At 59.4% G+C, this 14,239-nt stretch overlaps 1 protein-coding gene across 1 annotated transcript; it reads left to right on the top strand.

Annotated features, from left to right (window-relative positions):
• Positions 1–10,527: 10,527 nt before the first annotated feature.
• BXZ73DRAFT_110158 (uncharacterized protein) lies at positions 10,528–13,998 on the top strand (the record flags this gene model as incomplete). The annotated part of the gene is made up of 17 exons (XM_048017329.1): positions 10,528–10,548; positions 10,735–10,948; positions 11,023–11,142; positions 11,193–11,408; positions 11,466–11,581; positions 11,639–11,716; positions 11,845–12,116; positions 12,254–12,308; positions 12,372–12,449; positions 12,506–12,557; positions 12,618–12,842; positions 12,898–13,031; positions 13,161–13,367; positions 13,422–13,528; positions 13,629–13,692; positions 13,743–13,780; positions 13,848–13,998. 17 exons carry the CDS (start codon positions 10,528–10,530, stop codon positions 13,996–13,998), a joined length of 2,148 nt encoding a protein of 715 aa, XP_047870664.1.
• Between the last annotated feature and the right edge of the window lie 241 nt (positions 13,999–14,239).

Here is a 14,239-nt window from a genome sequence, read left to right as displayed (position 1 = left end):
CCTCGCTCTTCGCAGGCCGCCAAGGTTCCAGGCGAGCGGCTACGGCGACAACTTTGGAAACGGGGACGAGAACGAGAAGTCGAGATTGGACGACTTCGCATCGTGGCTCATGGCAGAGGGCGAGTGAGAGCGGAAACCTGTCCGGGGTCGTGGGCTGCTAGTGTTTATCTACTGTATACTGTATTACAAGCCGCATGAGGTCGACCATGTGCAGAGTAAGGTGGAGCGAGGCGAGACGAGGCGAGAGAGCATTCGACAGCAAGTGTACAATCAATCCAGTATATCCAGTCCTTCTTGTCCCTCGAACCCATCACCAACAAGAGCACAGCGGCTTGACGTCGACAGTCTCCAACCGCTGCAACCCAGGTATTAGCACCACGCAAACCAGACTCTACGAGCAACGCACCTCCACGATCATCGTCTCGTCTTCGGGCTCTCCGCCGGGTCATGGTGCATCCAGTCCATGTCTTGTTCCTCCGCCAGCGGCGCCTGCTGGCTCCCCCACCGCGTGTGCAGCGGCGCGTGCCGCTCGATGTGGCCCGTGCTCTTCGACATCGCCGCGAGATCCTCCTCCGCGAACGACATCGCCAGGTCTGCGTTGCCCTCGTCGTCCTCTCCAAGCGCGGCCTCGCCCTCGTGCACGACGGGCAGCCGCTCCGCGCCCGACGCCGGCGAAAGCATGCCGAGGCTCGACGCCGCGCCCTCCGCAGACGACTGACGCGAGAGCGGCGGGGGCGTCAGCGCGCCAACGCCGGCGAAAAACGCCGTCTGCGTCGCAGGCGCGGACGACGGCGTCCCCTGCGCCGCTTGCCTAGGGGCAGACGACGAGGACTCGCCGACGTCGACCTCCTCCCCTTCGCCGTCGTCATCCGTGCCCTCCTCGACCGCGTCGTCCACGCCCAAGCGCTTGAGCCCGGCCTCGACCGCGTCGAGGCGCTCCATATGCTCGAGCACGGTCACGCCCGTCGTCGCCGGGTGCACGCGCTGGAACTTGGCGGAGAAGGAGACGGGGCGGGACATGCCCGCGCCGTCGGTCGCGAGCCGGCGCATCGGCGGCGGGAAGCCCGAGACCGAGTGCGAGTGCGAGCGCGTCCGGCGCGGCTGCGTGGGCAGCGGGGGCATCGACGCGATCGACGCGTGCGGGGAGAGCGTGGGCCCCTGGGGCGGCAGCTGCGCCGAGTAGGACGACCCGTTGTGGCCGTCCGGGTTCGGGAGCGGGATCATGTCCTCTGTGACGGGGATTTCGTCGTCCCAGACGAGGACCTTGGTGCGCCGGGTGAGTTCGAGGGGGCCTGTCAGAGAACGTCAGCGCCGGAATGTGGACGGCGTTCGTGCGATGGGGTACCTTCGTCCTGAATGTGGGATCAGTGGATGACATTCGCATGGGAGGGAAGGACTTACCGCATGTCTGAGCGATTGTACGATGTTCCACGCCTGTCCTTTGATGACAGCAAGCTGCCTCTGTATGATATGGCATCAATCGCCCATCACGTACAGGTTGCGAAAAATAACGAACCCTGAACATCTTCGGGTGGAAGTCAGGATCCACCGCAAACATTTTCCGTAACTCGAATGTCGTTTCTGCCACCACGCCTTAGACGTAAGCAAAGGCAGGAATGGTCCCGCGTCTTCTGGCTGAATGGTCGTCCGATGATAGTGACTGGCAAGTACAGCCATCCATAGGTATACGACCGCCAACCTTTGGGGTGCTCGTGGGGGAAGGACAGTGAGTTGTCTATGGCGGCGATGTGTAGGTGCGGGTGCTTCGTGTAATCTCCACTGTTCGCCGTTGCGTGGGTTTGGGGGTACATCGGGGACGCTGACGGGCCGGTGACGGTGTTGCTGCTGCCCATGGTGTCCGCACGTCGAAGTTCTGTCATCATCGGCATGTCGGGTCGTGACATTCTTGAGGGCGCGACATCTACGAGCGATTTCGAGTGATCGACCTCGCAGTACTTGATCATGTAATTGTCCGCCCCGCGGTCAGTGTTCAGCATTAGATAATCTGGAGGAGAAAATGAGTCCTGAGTATTCACAGGAGCCGCGCATGACGTACCTAATATTACAAGCCTATGAGGTCGACCACGCACGTCAGCAACGTTGCGACCGCCGTGGAGAAGATGACGTACTTCTCCAGCTCCTCGCGGAAGTTATCCTGCAGTGCAGGAGTCCAGTAAAATGGATCACCGGTACGACTTTCAGAGCTGTCGTAGAGGCGAGTGTCTAGGTCCTCGTCTTCGTCAAAGAACTCATCCTCGACGCCAGTCTTTCCGCACACCACTTTGAGTGCTGTCATGAACTTCTTCTGGAAGCCGCCTTTCCTATGACTGACATCACCAAAGGTGTCCGAGATGGCTCGACCAGGCCAAGGATGTTGCCGAAGGAAGTCCGACGCATCTAAGACGAAGGAGTTGCAGAACAGACATCACCTTCGAAAAAGGTGCCACGTACCCGTGAAACCATGAAGGAAGAACTGCATACTGCCAATTTTATCCGGCAAACGTTTCCCTTTCTTCGCAGCGTTACGGTCTAACCAGTCGTAGAAGAACGCCTACGATCATGTCAACATTCTCCTCAGCCAATACAAAAACAATGTAACCTCACCTGGCTTGATAGGGAAACTAGCTGTGTCCTTGGAACGATGTTTAAGCTCATGCGCTCATCCAGTAATGATGCAGCCGCTTCGGATATGTAGCTGCGAAGTCATTAGACTCCGCCGAGGGTCGTGGTTGGACGTGCACACCTCAAATTGGGTATAAGACATGCACGACCAAAGGGTATGAGCCATCGGAACTGCCTGTGCAGCCATTTGGTAGTCTAGAATTGCGTTTGACTCGCGAACCGAGGAAAGTAGCGTCGAATGGCTGCTTACCTTGGGGTTAAGACGACCGTAGGGTTCTTCGTCCTTGGGCTTGAACACACTGCATGCGGGGTAAGGAGAGAATGGAGTGGGAGAGAAGCATATGACGCACGCGACCGTTTGAATCCGACCATCCAGCTTGGCACGAGCGAAATACGACCCAGAAGACCCCTTCGTAATCATCTTGGGGTGGATACCCTCTGCAATAGCATCGCGAACAGCTTGCACGTAACTTGGCTCATGAGACAGGGATGACACAGGAAGCTGAGCAGCAACTCACATCTCGAAATCCGCTGCAGTCATAGGAGGCTTGTGGTCCAATGTCTTGACCTACACGCAACGCCCGAGGTCGGAGACAATACATCATCGCGAATTCTAGAATACATACCAGACCACCGTAGGTGTTTGAGGCGACATACTGAGGCTCGAAGACGCTGTGCCATATATCCTTCTTCGAGTTATCCTCCACCTTCTTCTTCCGCTTCACCTTCTGCGCAATGGACTCCGTCCACCTGAGGGGTCGGAGCTTCACCCCTATACTCTCCCACTTATGAAGTGATTACACACCTTTTGAATGCATTGTCCAGCTTGCTGAGGTCAATGTGGACTGGCCGCTGTGACCGGCGGAGGCCGCGTGAGGGCTGAGCGAGCCCTTCGGAAACATCGACCTCGTCGTCGTCGACACTCTGCGTGAGGGGCTGGTATTCGGACCGATTGGGCGGCATTTCGAGCGTCCGGAAAGGAGAGGGCAGTCCGAGGCACAGCGGGGAGCGGGAGAGGCGAGGACGGCAGCGGCTCCGCTTGGAGTGCCACGACCGGGATCATGGCTTCCAAATGAGGCAGCCGGATATCTAATTTGGGCGGGTGAAGCGCCCCCCACCGTTCCATACGTTCATAACGCAGCTGGTTCCTCTCCACACCACGTTATGTACGAGCCCCCCCTCGGCATGGCAGAGTACTTCAACATTCAACATTCAACATTCAGGTTGGAGCCAGCGGAAGTTTGAAAAGCGCCGCCTCACCCATCCGCCGGCCCGCGCCGCCACTTTACCCGGACGGCGTGTTCAATCGTGTCGACTTCAGTACCAATTGACAGCCACCTACCACTTGTCTCATCCGCTCAGGCCCTCTGCGATACTTTCGCCATTATCCCCGTCTCTCTGGTTCTGTCTTGATTGTGCAGGCGACTATGGCCCCCTTCAAATTGAACTTGTGGAATGCACCAGAACGCACCATTACCATGAATGTTGTCATCTACGGTATGGTTCGTCTTATCTTGGTTTCCAAACCCACTCTTAAGGGTATCTCAGGACTTCCTCAAACTGGGAAGAGTTGCCTTCAGTCGTTGTTGGTAGGAGTGGCACAACTTTTCGAAGTTTTCGTCGCTCACACTCCCTTTTTCCCCAGACTCTGTCTTCACCATATGTCCGCGAAGACAAAACACGCGTTCAATTCAATGCTCATGTACGCACAAGCCCCTGCCCTGCGGACGTCACAGTCGTGGTCGATGATGGGCGCGGCATGGATGATACTGTAAGATCTATTTTCCATGATGTTCACGCTACATCCCCAACGGTCTGTATGGTGTTCACCAAAATTGACCAACTCCCTCGCGACCACTCGCTGGCTCATTTGAGTCTTGTCGGAATGAAGGCCAAAACGGAATTCTCTTTCGGAGTCGACTGCTTTCCATTGAGCCTGACTACCAAGGAGGGTGTTGACGAGTTTTTGGAATATATCGGTGGGTCAGCCATTGTCACAATACACTTCGTCTTATTCTTTATCAGCCGGATGCAGCCGTCCCGCAGCGCGCCCGCCTTCTCCTTCAATCCGAGCACTGGTCGTGTCGGTTTCAGAGCTTGCCATAGATCTGCTAGCGTCTATTTTTGCCTTTCCAACGAAAAAGGTGAACAAAAACGTGCGTAATAAGCCATCTCTCATCACCACTGCGCTGACAAGATGCTTTTTCTCAGATTGACGCAGAACCCAACGACCTCCCTCCGATGGACGCCACAACCATTATGAACACCGAGCTGAATGCCACGTGGGCGGACAACCTCAAGCGTCGACTCGGTCTCCAACCTTCAGTTTCCCTCACTGTCTGGCGTGCTTCGCCGTTGCTGATCATGAAGACTTCCGACTGCTCAGAAATTGCAGCTATGAAGTTCGCTCGACAAAACACGAACATCCCCATTCCACGGATCCATGAATCCGATTCCCGCGACTGGCTCTTCATGGACTTCATCGACGGCGAGACGTTGTGGGAATGTTGGGACCGCCTCAGCTTCTTCCGTCGATTTCGTGTGGCTTGCACGCTACGACTCTTCATCAAACAGCTACGCGCCCTCGCCCCACCTGCTGCCCTCATCGTTGGCTCGCTAGACTCTGGTCATGCGAAAGGCATTGTCTTTGGCGAGACGGAATACGCCCCGTTCCGATCCATGGACCATTTCCGTCGCTTCTGCAATGTGGCCGCTTTCCTAGGCTGGGAAGTAAATGCCAAAGCACACCCCAGGAACGAACGCCATACGCTTGGACCACCGCCTCGCCCCACGATGGACTGGACGCCTGTGTTTTCGCATGCTGATCTCAATCGATCCAACATCATCTTGGATCGACAGGGAACATTGTGGATCATCGACTGGGCGATGGCCGGTTTCTATCCACGCTGCATAGAACCCATTGTGATGCAAGACATGGAAGATCCTGTCATGTTTCCACAGCTTGCAAATTCTTCGTGGCCGTCATTTATCCCTTTCATCGCTGGCCGCGTCACCGACGAAGAAAAAGCCTACTGGCGGTACGTCACCACAGGGATTGACCACCGTCGCCCAGGAGTCACCGTATAGACTTGAGTACGTGGATTTGCCGCCACAAGTGCAGCTTCATTACTCACTATGTACGCTTTGCCCCGTACTATGTCAGGAAGCGAGCCTCAGCCGCGTCCTCCGAGTCGGATGTGCATGTGCAGTTGTGTTGGTCGCCCTGCGCGTACGTAGCAATCGACGTGCCTGCGAAAAAGCTCGTCACTCGCGCGGGGTCCTGCCAGCAATCGCACACGGCCACCGAAGCTCGCGCGACAACGTTATATATTATGTGGGAGTGGGCGTCGGTTTTGGAGGTCACGCGTAACGCATGAGTCGCCGCGGTGCGAACCTAATCGCTCCACTATACTGCATCCTCATCTTCCCAGGAGGCCCAACGTTGTCCTCCACGCATGTCAAACTGTGTAGATGCCAGATACTTTCTTGGTGCAACGTCAAGCCGGAGTGCGGCGGGAGAATCGAGGAGCGTTTGGTTTCCACAGCTCGGCGATGCTGTCTGATGGGCCCACCAGGAGTGGGTGCAGCTTTTCTAACGGAGAAAAGTGCCCTGTGACTTGTTGTGCACAGAGCTGGCTTCCGTCGAACCGTCGCACGCCGCTCAGGCCTCAGCTGGTGTGCTCCGTGCGTCGCGAGCAACACGACAATCGAATGGACGATTGGACATTGAGCACCGAACGGCGACCGGACTCGCCCGCTGACGACAGCCACCAGACCGCAGCCGTGGGAGCCCTTCCGTGCCCTGCGGACGGCCGGAGCACCGTCGAGATGGGTGCTCTGCGTGTCATCCCGGGCGTGTTCCACCCGGACACGCCGTCGTCGCGCAAGCTCCCGCATGCACCGGATGGTGCGGTTTGGGCGGCCTAAATTTGCAGGTCCACTCCGCGCAGAGGATTTGCTGTTTGCGCACCCACGGTCGAGGGCGATGACAGTCGAGAACCGTCCGGGCGAGGAGTGTCGTAACGCCAGCCACCATAAAAGATGCAGGGCACGCTTGGGAACGTAACGCTTCTGCCATGAGCTCTCAGTCCGTCTTCCACGGTAGAACGCACTAACCACAGGGGATTCTGGCAGTAAGTACTGATATGAGGAGCGGCGGGGACCCGGGCCGGGCCGTTTAGAGCGCTGGGCATGACTGAGGGACGACATAGACGTCGCAGGGCTGTAGCAAGGTAGCGAATGGAGAGAAGGATTCGGAATTGGTGTCGCGCACTGTCGCGCGCAGTGTCTCATGCCGCGCTGGCGATCTGGCTGCCGGGCGATATGCGGTCTCGCCGATTGGAGGGGGCGGGTCGCGGTGCACTGCAATTCCGAATTGCCTGGAGGCGCTCCGACGGTGGCTCCAACAGTCAGAGATCCGTGCGGGACGATGGTCTCCCGCGCCAGTGACCCCAGCTCTGCCTCTCCCTATAAGTGTCCGCGTCTGGGACGCCTTCGCGTTTCGCCCTCTCTCGCTGTCTTTGGTTCTTTCATCTTCCTCGGGCGTGCCCCATTGCTTTCCTCCATGGCGCTCATCAAGCCGGTATACGAGTGGAAGAGTTGGAAGGAGCGCATTCGGTGAGTCCTCGGCCCCTGTCTGGACGCATTTAGACCTCGGGTGTCTCGAGCCGGCCCGCGACGCCTTCGGGTTCCGCGGCACTCGCCCCTGTGCTAGCTATTTGCGGCCCTCGTTCGCCTGGTGCTCTCCCCGCTATTCTCGACGTCGGGAGCGAGCTTTGGGCACTGGCAGGGCGTAGGCGCGGCGGGCGACGGTGGGCAGAGCTGGATGGGCTGGGCAGTGGATACCCCGTTGCCAGGCGCCCACCCGCACATCGGTTTCCTTATCCGGTCGGAGCTCCATCCAGAATGGCGCAATTCCAGCCTCGATGTCCTCATCCTTCGCCATTGTGGACGCCCCATGTTTAACCACACTGCGTCCTCGCATCTGTGCAGCCGCGAGTGCAGATTCCATTCAGCGCCCCTCGTGCCACACACACGGTCTAACACCCATCTTTGCCCTTGCTCCCCGCTCCATTTTCCCTCACATACACCTGTGCGCTGACCACGTTTTGCAGTCATTTCACCTGGGCTTGGCATGCTGTGATTATGGGCACGGGAGCTGTCTCGGCCCTCATCCACAACTTTCCTTACCACAACGACAGCCTGGCGCTTAAGGTCGCCTCGCTTATCGTCTTTCTCCTCAACCTCATCCTCTTCGTCTTCGTCTGCACATGCACAGTCATCCGCTACATCATGTTCCCGGAGGTGCGTCGTTCGGATGCCCGCTTTCGTCACACACACTGACTCCGTCGTGGTGCATCAGGTATGGGGCATGATGATCAAGCACCCCCACCAAAGTCTCTTCATCGGTTGCTTCCCCATGGGTGCAGCAACCCTAATTAACTCTGCCCTCGTAAGTCCCGCCTCATTCATGGTGGTAAAGAAGGCGTCTGACGCTCTTCGCAGAACCTGAACCAGGACTGGGGTTTCGGAGGAAGATATCTCCTCTGGACCCTCTGGGGATTCTGGTGGCTAGACTCCCTCGTCTCCGCAATGTGCGCGTTTGGCATGCTGTATGTCATGTAAGTGGAACCATCTCGTCCAGTCCCTTGGATCCATACTAAACAGGCTACAGGATAACGCGGCAGGAGCAGTCAATTCCGAAAATGGCTGCGACATGGCTCCTTCCCGTCGTCCCTCTCATCGTCGCGTCATCCTCTGGCGGTCTCCTATCGCATGCGTTCATGGCTGTCAACACCACAACCGCACTCGTTACTTCCGCAATTTCCTTCTCCATGGTCGTCGCCGGACTCATGTTCGCGCTGATGATGATCACTATCTACCTCGCTCGTCTAATCACCGCCGGCCTCCCCGATCCCGGCCTAATCCTCTCCGCCTTCATCGTGCTCGGTCCGCTCGGGCAGGGCGGCTTCTCGCTCCTCGTCAACGGCCAGGACCTCTCAGAGCTCCTGCCGCTGCACATGGGCGAGGAGTTCCCGACCATCGCGCTCGCTGGGCAGATGATCTTTGCGGGCTGCTTCCTCGGCGCGTACGCCCTCTTCTCGATGGGCGTCGCCTGGATCATCCTCGCCTTCATCTCAATCGCCCACGTCCGCTCGAGCTCGAAGCTGCCGTTCTCGATGGCGTACTGGGGCATCATTTTCCCGAACGGGGTCTTCGCCCTCCTGTGCGTGCAGCTCGCCAAGACCCTCAACAGCCCCGTCTTCCGGGCGATCGGCGCGGGATGGACAGGTGCGTCTCGTCTCCTGCTCCGCTCGCAATCGTACGCACGGACCCGCCACTGACGGGCGCACGCGACCCAGCTATCGTCTTCCTCTTCTGGATCTGCGTGTTCCTCCGCAGCATCCCCGCGTTCATCGACGGCTCGATGTTCATGGCCCCGTACGTCCCCGCGCTGCCCCAGCCGGTGACGAAGAAGGCGGGGGACTACGAGGAGGGCAAGCTCGAAGGCTTCGGTAGCCACTCCAATTCCGCCACCACCTTCGTCGCAATCTGACATGCCTCCCTCCTTTGCCCCCCACCCCCTCCCCTTTGCGCTCCCCTTACAGGTCCACCGACCCCCGGCTTGTACACCCCGAGCACCCCGACCTCCGCGCACCCGCCGTTCCCGTTCCCGTCCCCGCCCATCCCCCGGCGACGCCTGTCCCTCCTCTCGACCTCAGCAGCATCCTGCGCAGCGCGGCCGTGCGGTGAACTCCGCGCGCGACCGTGGCTGTGCCCAACTCTCTGTCGGAAAATTCAAATCGGCCTTGCGAGCCGAGATTCTCGTAGCCGCCTTGTGATTAGATTGCAACGCCTCCCGTGACGTGACAGCAGGATCGCAATCCCTTGAGCGTCTTGCGGCTTGTTGCGAGACGGCCGGCAGATCTTGCGATGATATCGCGAGATCTGGATGCCGTTGCGATAGCTCTCGGCTCCCCCTCTTTCCTCACTCCTCGTCTCTCATTCTCTGCTGTGCCCTTCCATATACTTTGAAGTCGGTGCGTTCTCTCTATTCACCCTTGCTCAGGATGGTGTGTTTAGCACCTCGACTAGCTTATATCATCGCGCGGGAGAGGTCGCCCTCGCGCTCCCCTTGACTCTTGCCTCCCGTGCTCGATATGCGGCAAGAAGTACGCTCCAAGCGGGATCAAGAATCACGAACGATCATTCAAGACAAGGGCAGCTCTTGAAAAAGATCGTGCCGACCTCGTTGAGGGGATCCATTGTGATCATCGTACGTGCTATCTTTCATTGTCGTGGCCGTCAACTTACGTCCCTCACTCGCCAGTCTGACGCTCACGCCCCGCCCCGCCAGCTGCGGCAGGCAAGCGTCGATCGAGTGCGCCCGTGGTTTGGTCACGACTCCCACTTGTGACCCCCACAACGCGCCCTCTGGTTCCTGACGCGTCCAAGTTGATGCGCCCCCCGGCCCCTCAAGTTCGCATCCTTACCCTTCTTGGTCCAGGCCACCCTCTCAACCCCGAAACCCCTCCTTGCGCTGCACGTCCCTGCCCCTCCTCGACCTCCGCCACCTCCCCAACCTGCACGTCCTCACCCTCGTGCACGTCACCACGTACTAGCTCCCACGCCGCCCCGTCTGCGCGCCCCCTGCCTTTAAGCACCTCGCAGTCAACAATGTTAGAGCAGACACAGGCTGGCCCCGTGTTTGTACCCGACGCGAGGCTGTCCGAGGACGCGGCCGGCGAGGCCACAAGGACGACGCGCTCCCGCCTCTCCGCATGTCTTGCAGGGTGCACAAGGACATTAGGCCTCGTATAAGTAGCGCAGCGCCGCCTAACATGCCACCACTCTGGGGCCTTCTCGTCCCCTCCCGCCCCCCGTTTCTCCGACCTCCAAGCCCCCATGTTCCTGATAGCTTCCACGGTGAGTGTTCTACTGTCTAAGTTTGCGTGATAGTCCGATTGGCGTTGCTGACGTATCCCGGCCGGGGGGTTTCAAGGTTCCGTCGAGGGCGACAGCGTGTCGAGGGGCTAACGTGGACGGAGATGCCCAAGCTGGGGCGACGGGAGCCCGGTGGACTGGCTCAGCGCGGGGCTCAGCGCGCTGCAGCTGCACGTCCCGTTCAAGGCCACAGGGGCGATCTCGCTGATCAAGGCGATCGAGATCGGGGACCTCACGCTGGACTTCACGCAGGAGAGCGAGTGGGCGCCGGTGACGAACTCGCGCACGGTGCAGGCGCGGATGGAGCTGCCGTTCGAGTTCGAGTTTGATATTGAGAGCATCCAGAACAGCTTCAACATCACGACGGAGCAGGGGGTGGTCGGTGGGTTGAGCACGGTGAGCGCACTTCCCTGGATGCGCGAGGGGCACGAGTGCCGATGTGTTGTTTGTGTACAGCGGGCCGCCGCCGCGAGCGCGTCCACGAGCGAGATCAGGGTCGTGAACTCGACCTTGACGCAGGGGACGATCGACATCACCATAGAACACCCCGCTTGAGCCCGGTGTTCTCGTTGTTCAGTGAGCCCTCTCTGTGCACCCGCCGCCGACGCGAGCTTACGGCCGTGCAGACCGGAACCTGACGGACAGCAAGGTGATGCCGTTCATGCTCAACGGACAGGCGCGTGCGGTCACGAACACGAGTATTAGCACGATCACGCTCGACCCGATCAAGTTCAACGTGCCGTCGAACTTGCAGGGCCTGCAGGGCCTGCAGTTGCTCGTCCAGATCAAGAGTGCTGACGTCCTCAGCGGATCGGCGGAGGCCATCCACTTGGGCATCGACGGTGCGTTTTTCTCTCTCACTGGAGGATAGACACGGACTGACGATGAGAGACCGGCAGTGGACATCTTCAACCCGTCGAACCTGCAGCTTGCCACAGGAGACATGAGCCTGCAACTGTGGCGCGACGGCGCGGTGATGGGCAACAACTCGGTGACCGCGCAGGGCAACTTCACGGTGAGGACGAACATTTTAATTGGAAGGCCCCGCGACGCTGACGCCGTCATTGGGTAGCCGGGCGACTCGCCGCAAGGTCTCGAGATGTTGAGCCAGTTCGTCGGGGGCACTAACGTCCAGGTCGTGAAGCACGAAGTTCGAATCACTCCTCGCCGCGTTCGAGAGCCTGAACGATTCCTGCGCTCTCCTCGAAGCTGCTGAACTCTGCGTCCTTGCAAGGTACGCCCCATCGCGGGTGGCGAACGTTCTTACGCTGACGTCAGCCTTTGTCCGCGACCGTCTCGCTCGCGAACCCGTTCACCGCCGCGCTCGAGATCACACACATCTCGTCCAACGTCACCTTCCGAGGCATTTCCCTCGGGACCATTGATGACGCCGTCGCCTTCTCGTCCGCAGGCAAGTCGACGACGACCTGGCCTGCGCTCGACCTCAACCTCGACATGGACCCACAGAGTCTCCTCACGGTCACGAAGCTGCTTGCGGAGCAGGCGGGCGAGGACACGGTGCCCCTCGACCAGATCATCGCGCTCTGCGGGTACTTCCACTAGTACCTAAACGGTGTCGGTGGGTCGAAGCGGGCGGTCGACACCAAGAGGCGGCGAGGGACAACATCTTCACGTGCGCACTCCCGTCCACGTTCTCCTGCCCGCGGAGGCTGACCGAATCTTGCAGGAACTTCGACCTCCCTTCCTTTGTCGACAAGGCGTTCACGAAGCTCGCTACGGAGGTCGCGCTCACCGCGGGCGTCACGATCGGGGACTAGTACCCGGCCACACTCTCTTACACGCAGCCGAACGTGACGATCAAGGCCGACGCGAGCCTGATCCTGATCCTGCCAGTGCTCGCGCAGCTGATCGTGCAGAACATCGTGTCCGGCCCCGTGCGAGGCCGCGGATCGAGATGGTGGTGATCAAGGACGTGCAGGAGAACTCGTTCGGGACGAACCTGAAGGGGTCGATCATCAACGCCAGATCATGTATGTCCCCGCCCTCGTCGCCCCTCTGATCCGTTCTCATTCGGCGACCGTATCGTGCAGTCGACGCCAAGATCGCGTTCCCCGAGGGTTTTACTATTGTTTGGAACGACAAGGCGCTGGGGAGCATCAAGATGCCGGATGTGGACGTGGTGGACGGCGTTGGCGTGAGCTTCGAGGTCGATGCACCGTTCACGGTCGCGGACGTCGCGTACCTCGTGGACTTTACGAAGGCGATGTTGATGGAGGAGGAGTTCGAGTGGGTCATCCCGGGGAGCAACCTGTCGGGTGCGTGTCGCCGTCGGAGGGTTGGGCGCGCAAAGAGCTGACGGAAGGGGCACAGTGGCTGCGATCGGCATCTCGGTGCCAGGAATCGGGCTGGGCGAGAAGGAGGTGACGCTCAATGGCATGAACGGCTTGAAGGGCGGGGTCAAGATCGAGACGTTCGACCTGCCGAGCAACGATCCCGCGGGGGGTGTTCACTAGACGCTTCAGACCAACATCATGAACATAAGTCCTTTCTTTCGTATTCCTGCGTCCGACAAGTGCTGATGGGATGCGCAGCCCTCTCAAGTTGGTGTGGAGCTCAGCTAGATCGCGTCCCAGAACTTTTTCGAGGATGTCAACATCGGCTCTGTGGTCTCTACGAACTCGTTCACGCTCTCGCCGACATCCACGGTTGCGCTGCCCGTGGCAGGGCGTCTTGCTCCCCAGAAGGAGGAGGCCGGCCTCGCAGCGGTTTCTGCGATTTTCAACGCGTTCATCCACGGCAACGACATTGTCGTTCAAGGAGACAGCGCGGATCCCACTGATGTGGGTGACTCGCTCGCATGCAGCACGCCAGGGGGCTGACGATAACATTCACAGATTTCTTGGCTCAACGACGGCATCAAGGTGCTCCAGGTTCAGACCGTCACGCCTTGGCTGCGGGGCGGCAACGAGTTCAACTTCACGGCAGGACAAGGGCCCAGCATGTGAGTCATGTGCACACCCTTTCTACGCCCGCGGGCTGCTGCTGTCGACATAGCTGACGCTGCGACATGATCTCTCCTTCGATCCGGGCTTGGCTTCTAGCGAGTACGACTTCTTCCTGTTCAACACCGTCGTGCAGAGCGGGAGCGTGACCGCGACCGCGCTCGTCTCCCCCTCACTGAACAGCCTTGGGGACGACAGCCGCTCAATACCCAGACACTCGACGCCACGCTGCTCCTGAACCAGACCACCGAGTTCCTCGAGCTGCGCGTGCCGGGGCTTAGCCCACCACATGCGCAACGTGGTCGACCCGAACTACAGTATTGTTACCGCGGCGCGCTTCGTGGACGCGGGGACCAGGAAGATGCTCGCGTGGTACACAGACTGGCCACAGCCGTACCGGCTGGTCGAGCGCCCCGACCCGGAGCTCAAGGTCGTCGCCGACGTGGAGGAGGGGCGCGCACATGTGTAGGTGGCGTGGCCGGTGTGTTCACGTCGTTTCCGCCATAGCAAACACCCGCTCTCACAACGAGCTGGTGGTGGTAGCTTAGGTTTGCTGGGCCGAGAGGGCGCCCCACGTGCACACACTGACGCTCTGGTACTGGTCGCTCAATGCGGGCAAAATTGACTGGATAGACAGTTGCAGATTATTGTGTTCATGCTAGTTAACTGGGAAGCACTGGATACTGCCAGGTGACGGTAACAAGGTGAAG

The sequence above is a fragment of the Epithele typhae genome (assembly GCF_022376455.1).
Source record: "Epithele typhae strain CBS 203.58 chromosome Unknown BXZ73scaffold_328, whole genome shotgun sequence".
Lineage (NCBI taxonomy): Eukaryota > Fungi > Basidiomycota > Agaricomycetes > Polyporales > Epitheliaceae > Epithele > Epithele typhae.
Note: the sequence above shows the minus strand (reverse complement) of the source record. Positions and strands in the feature narration are given on the sequence as shown.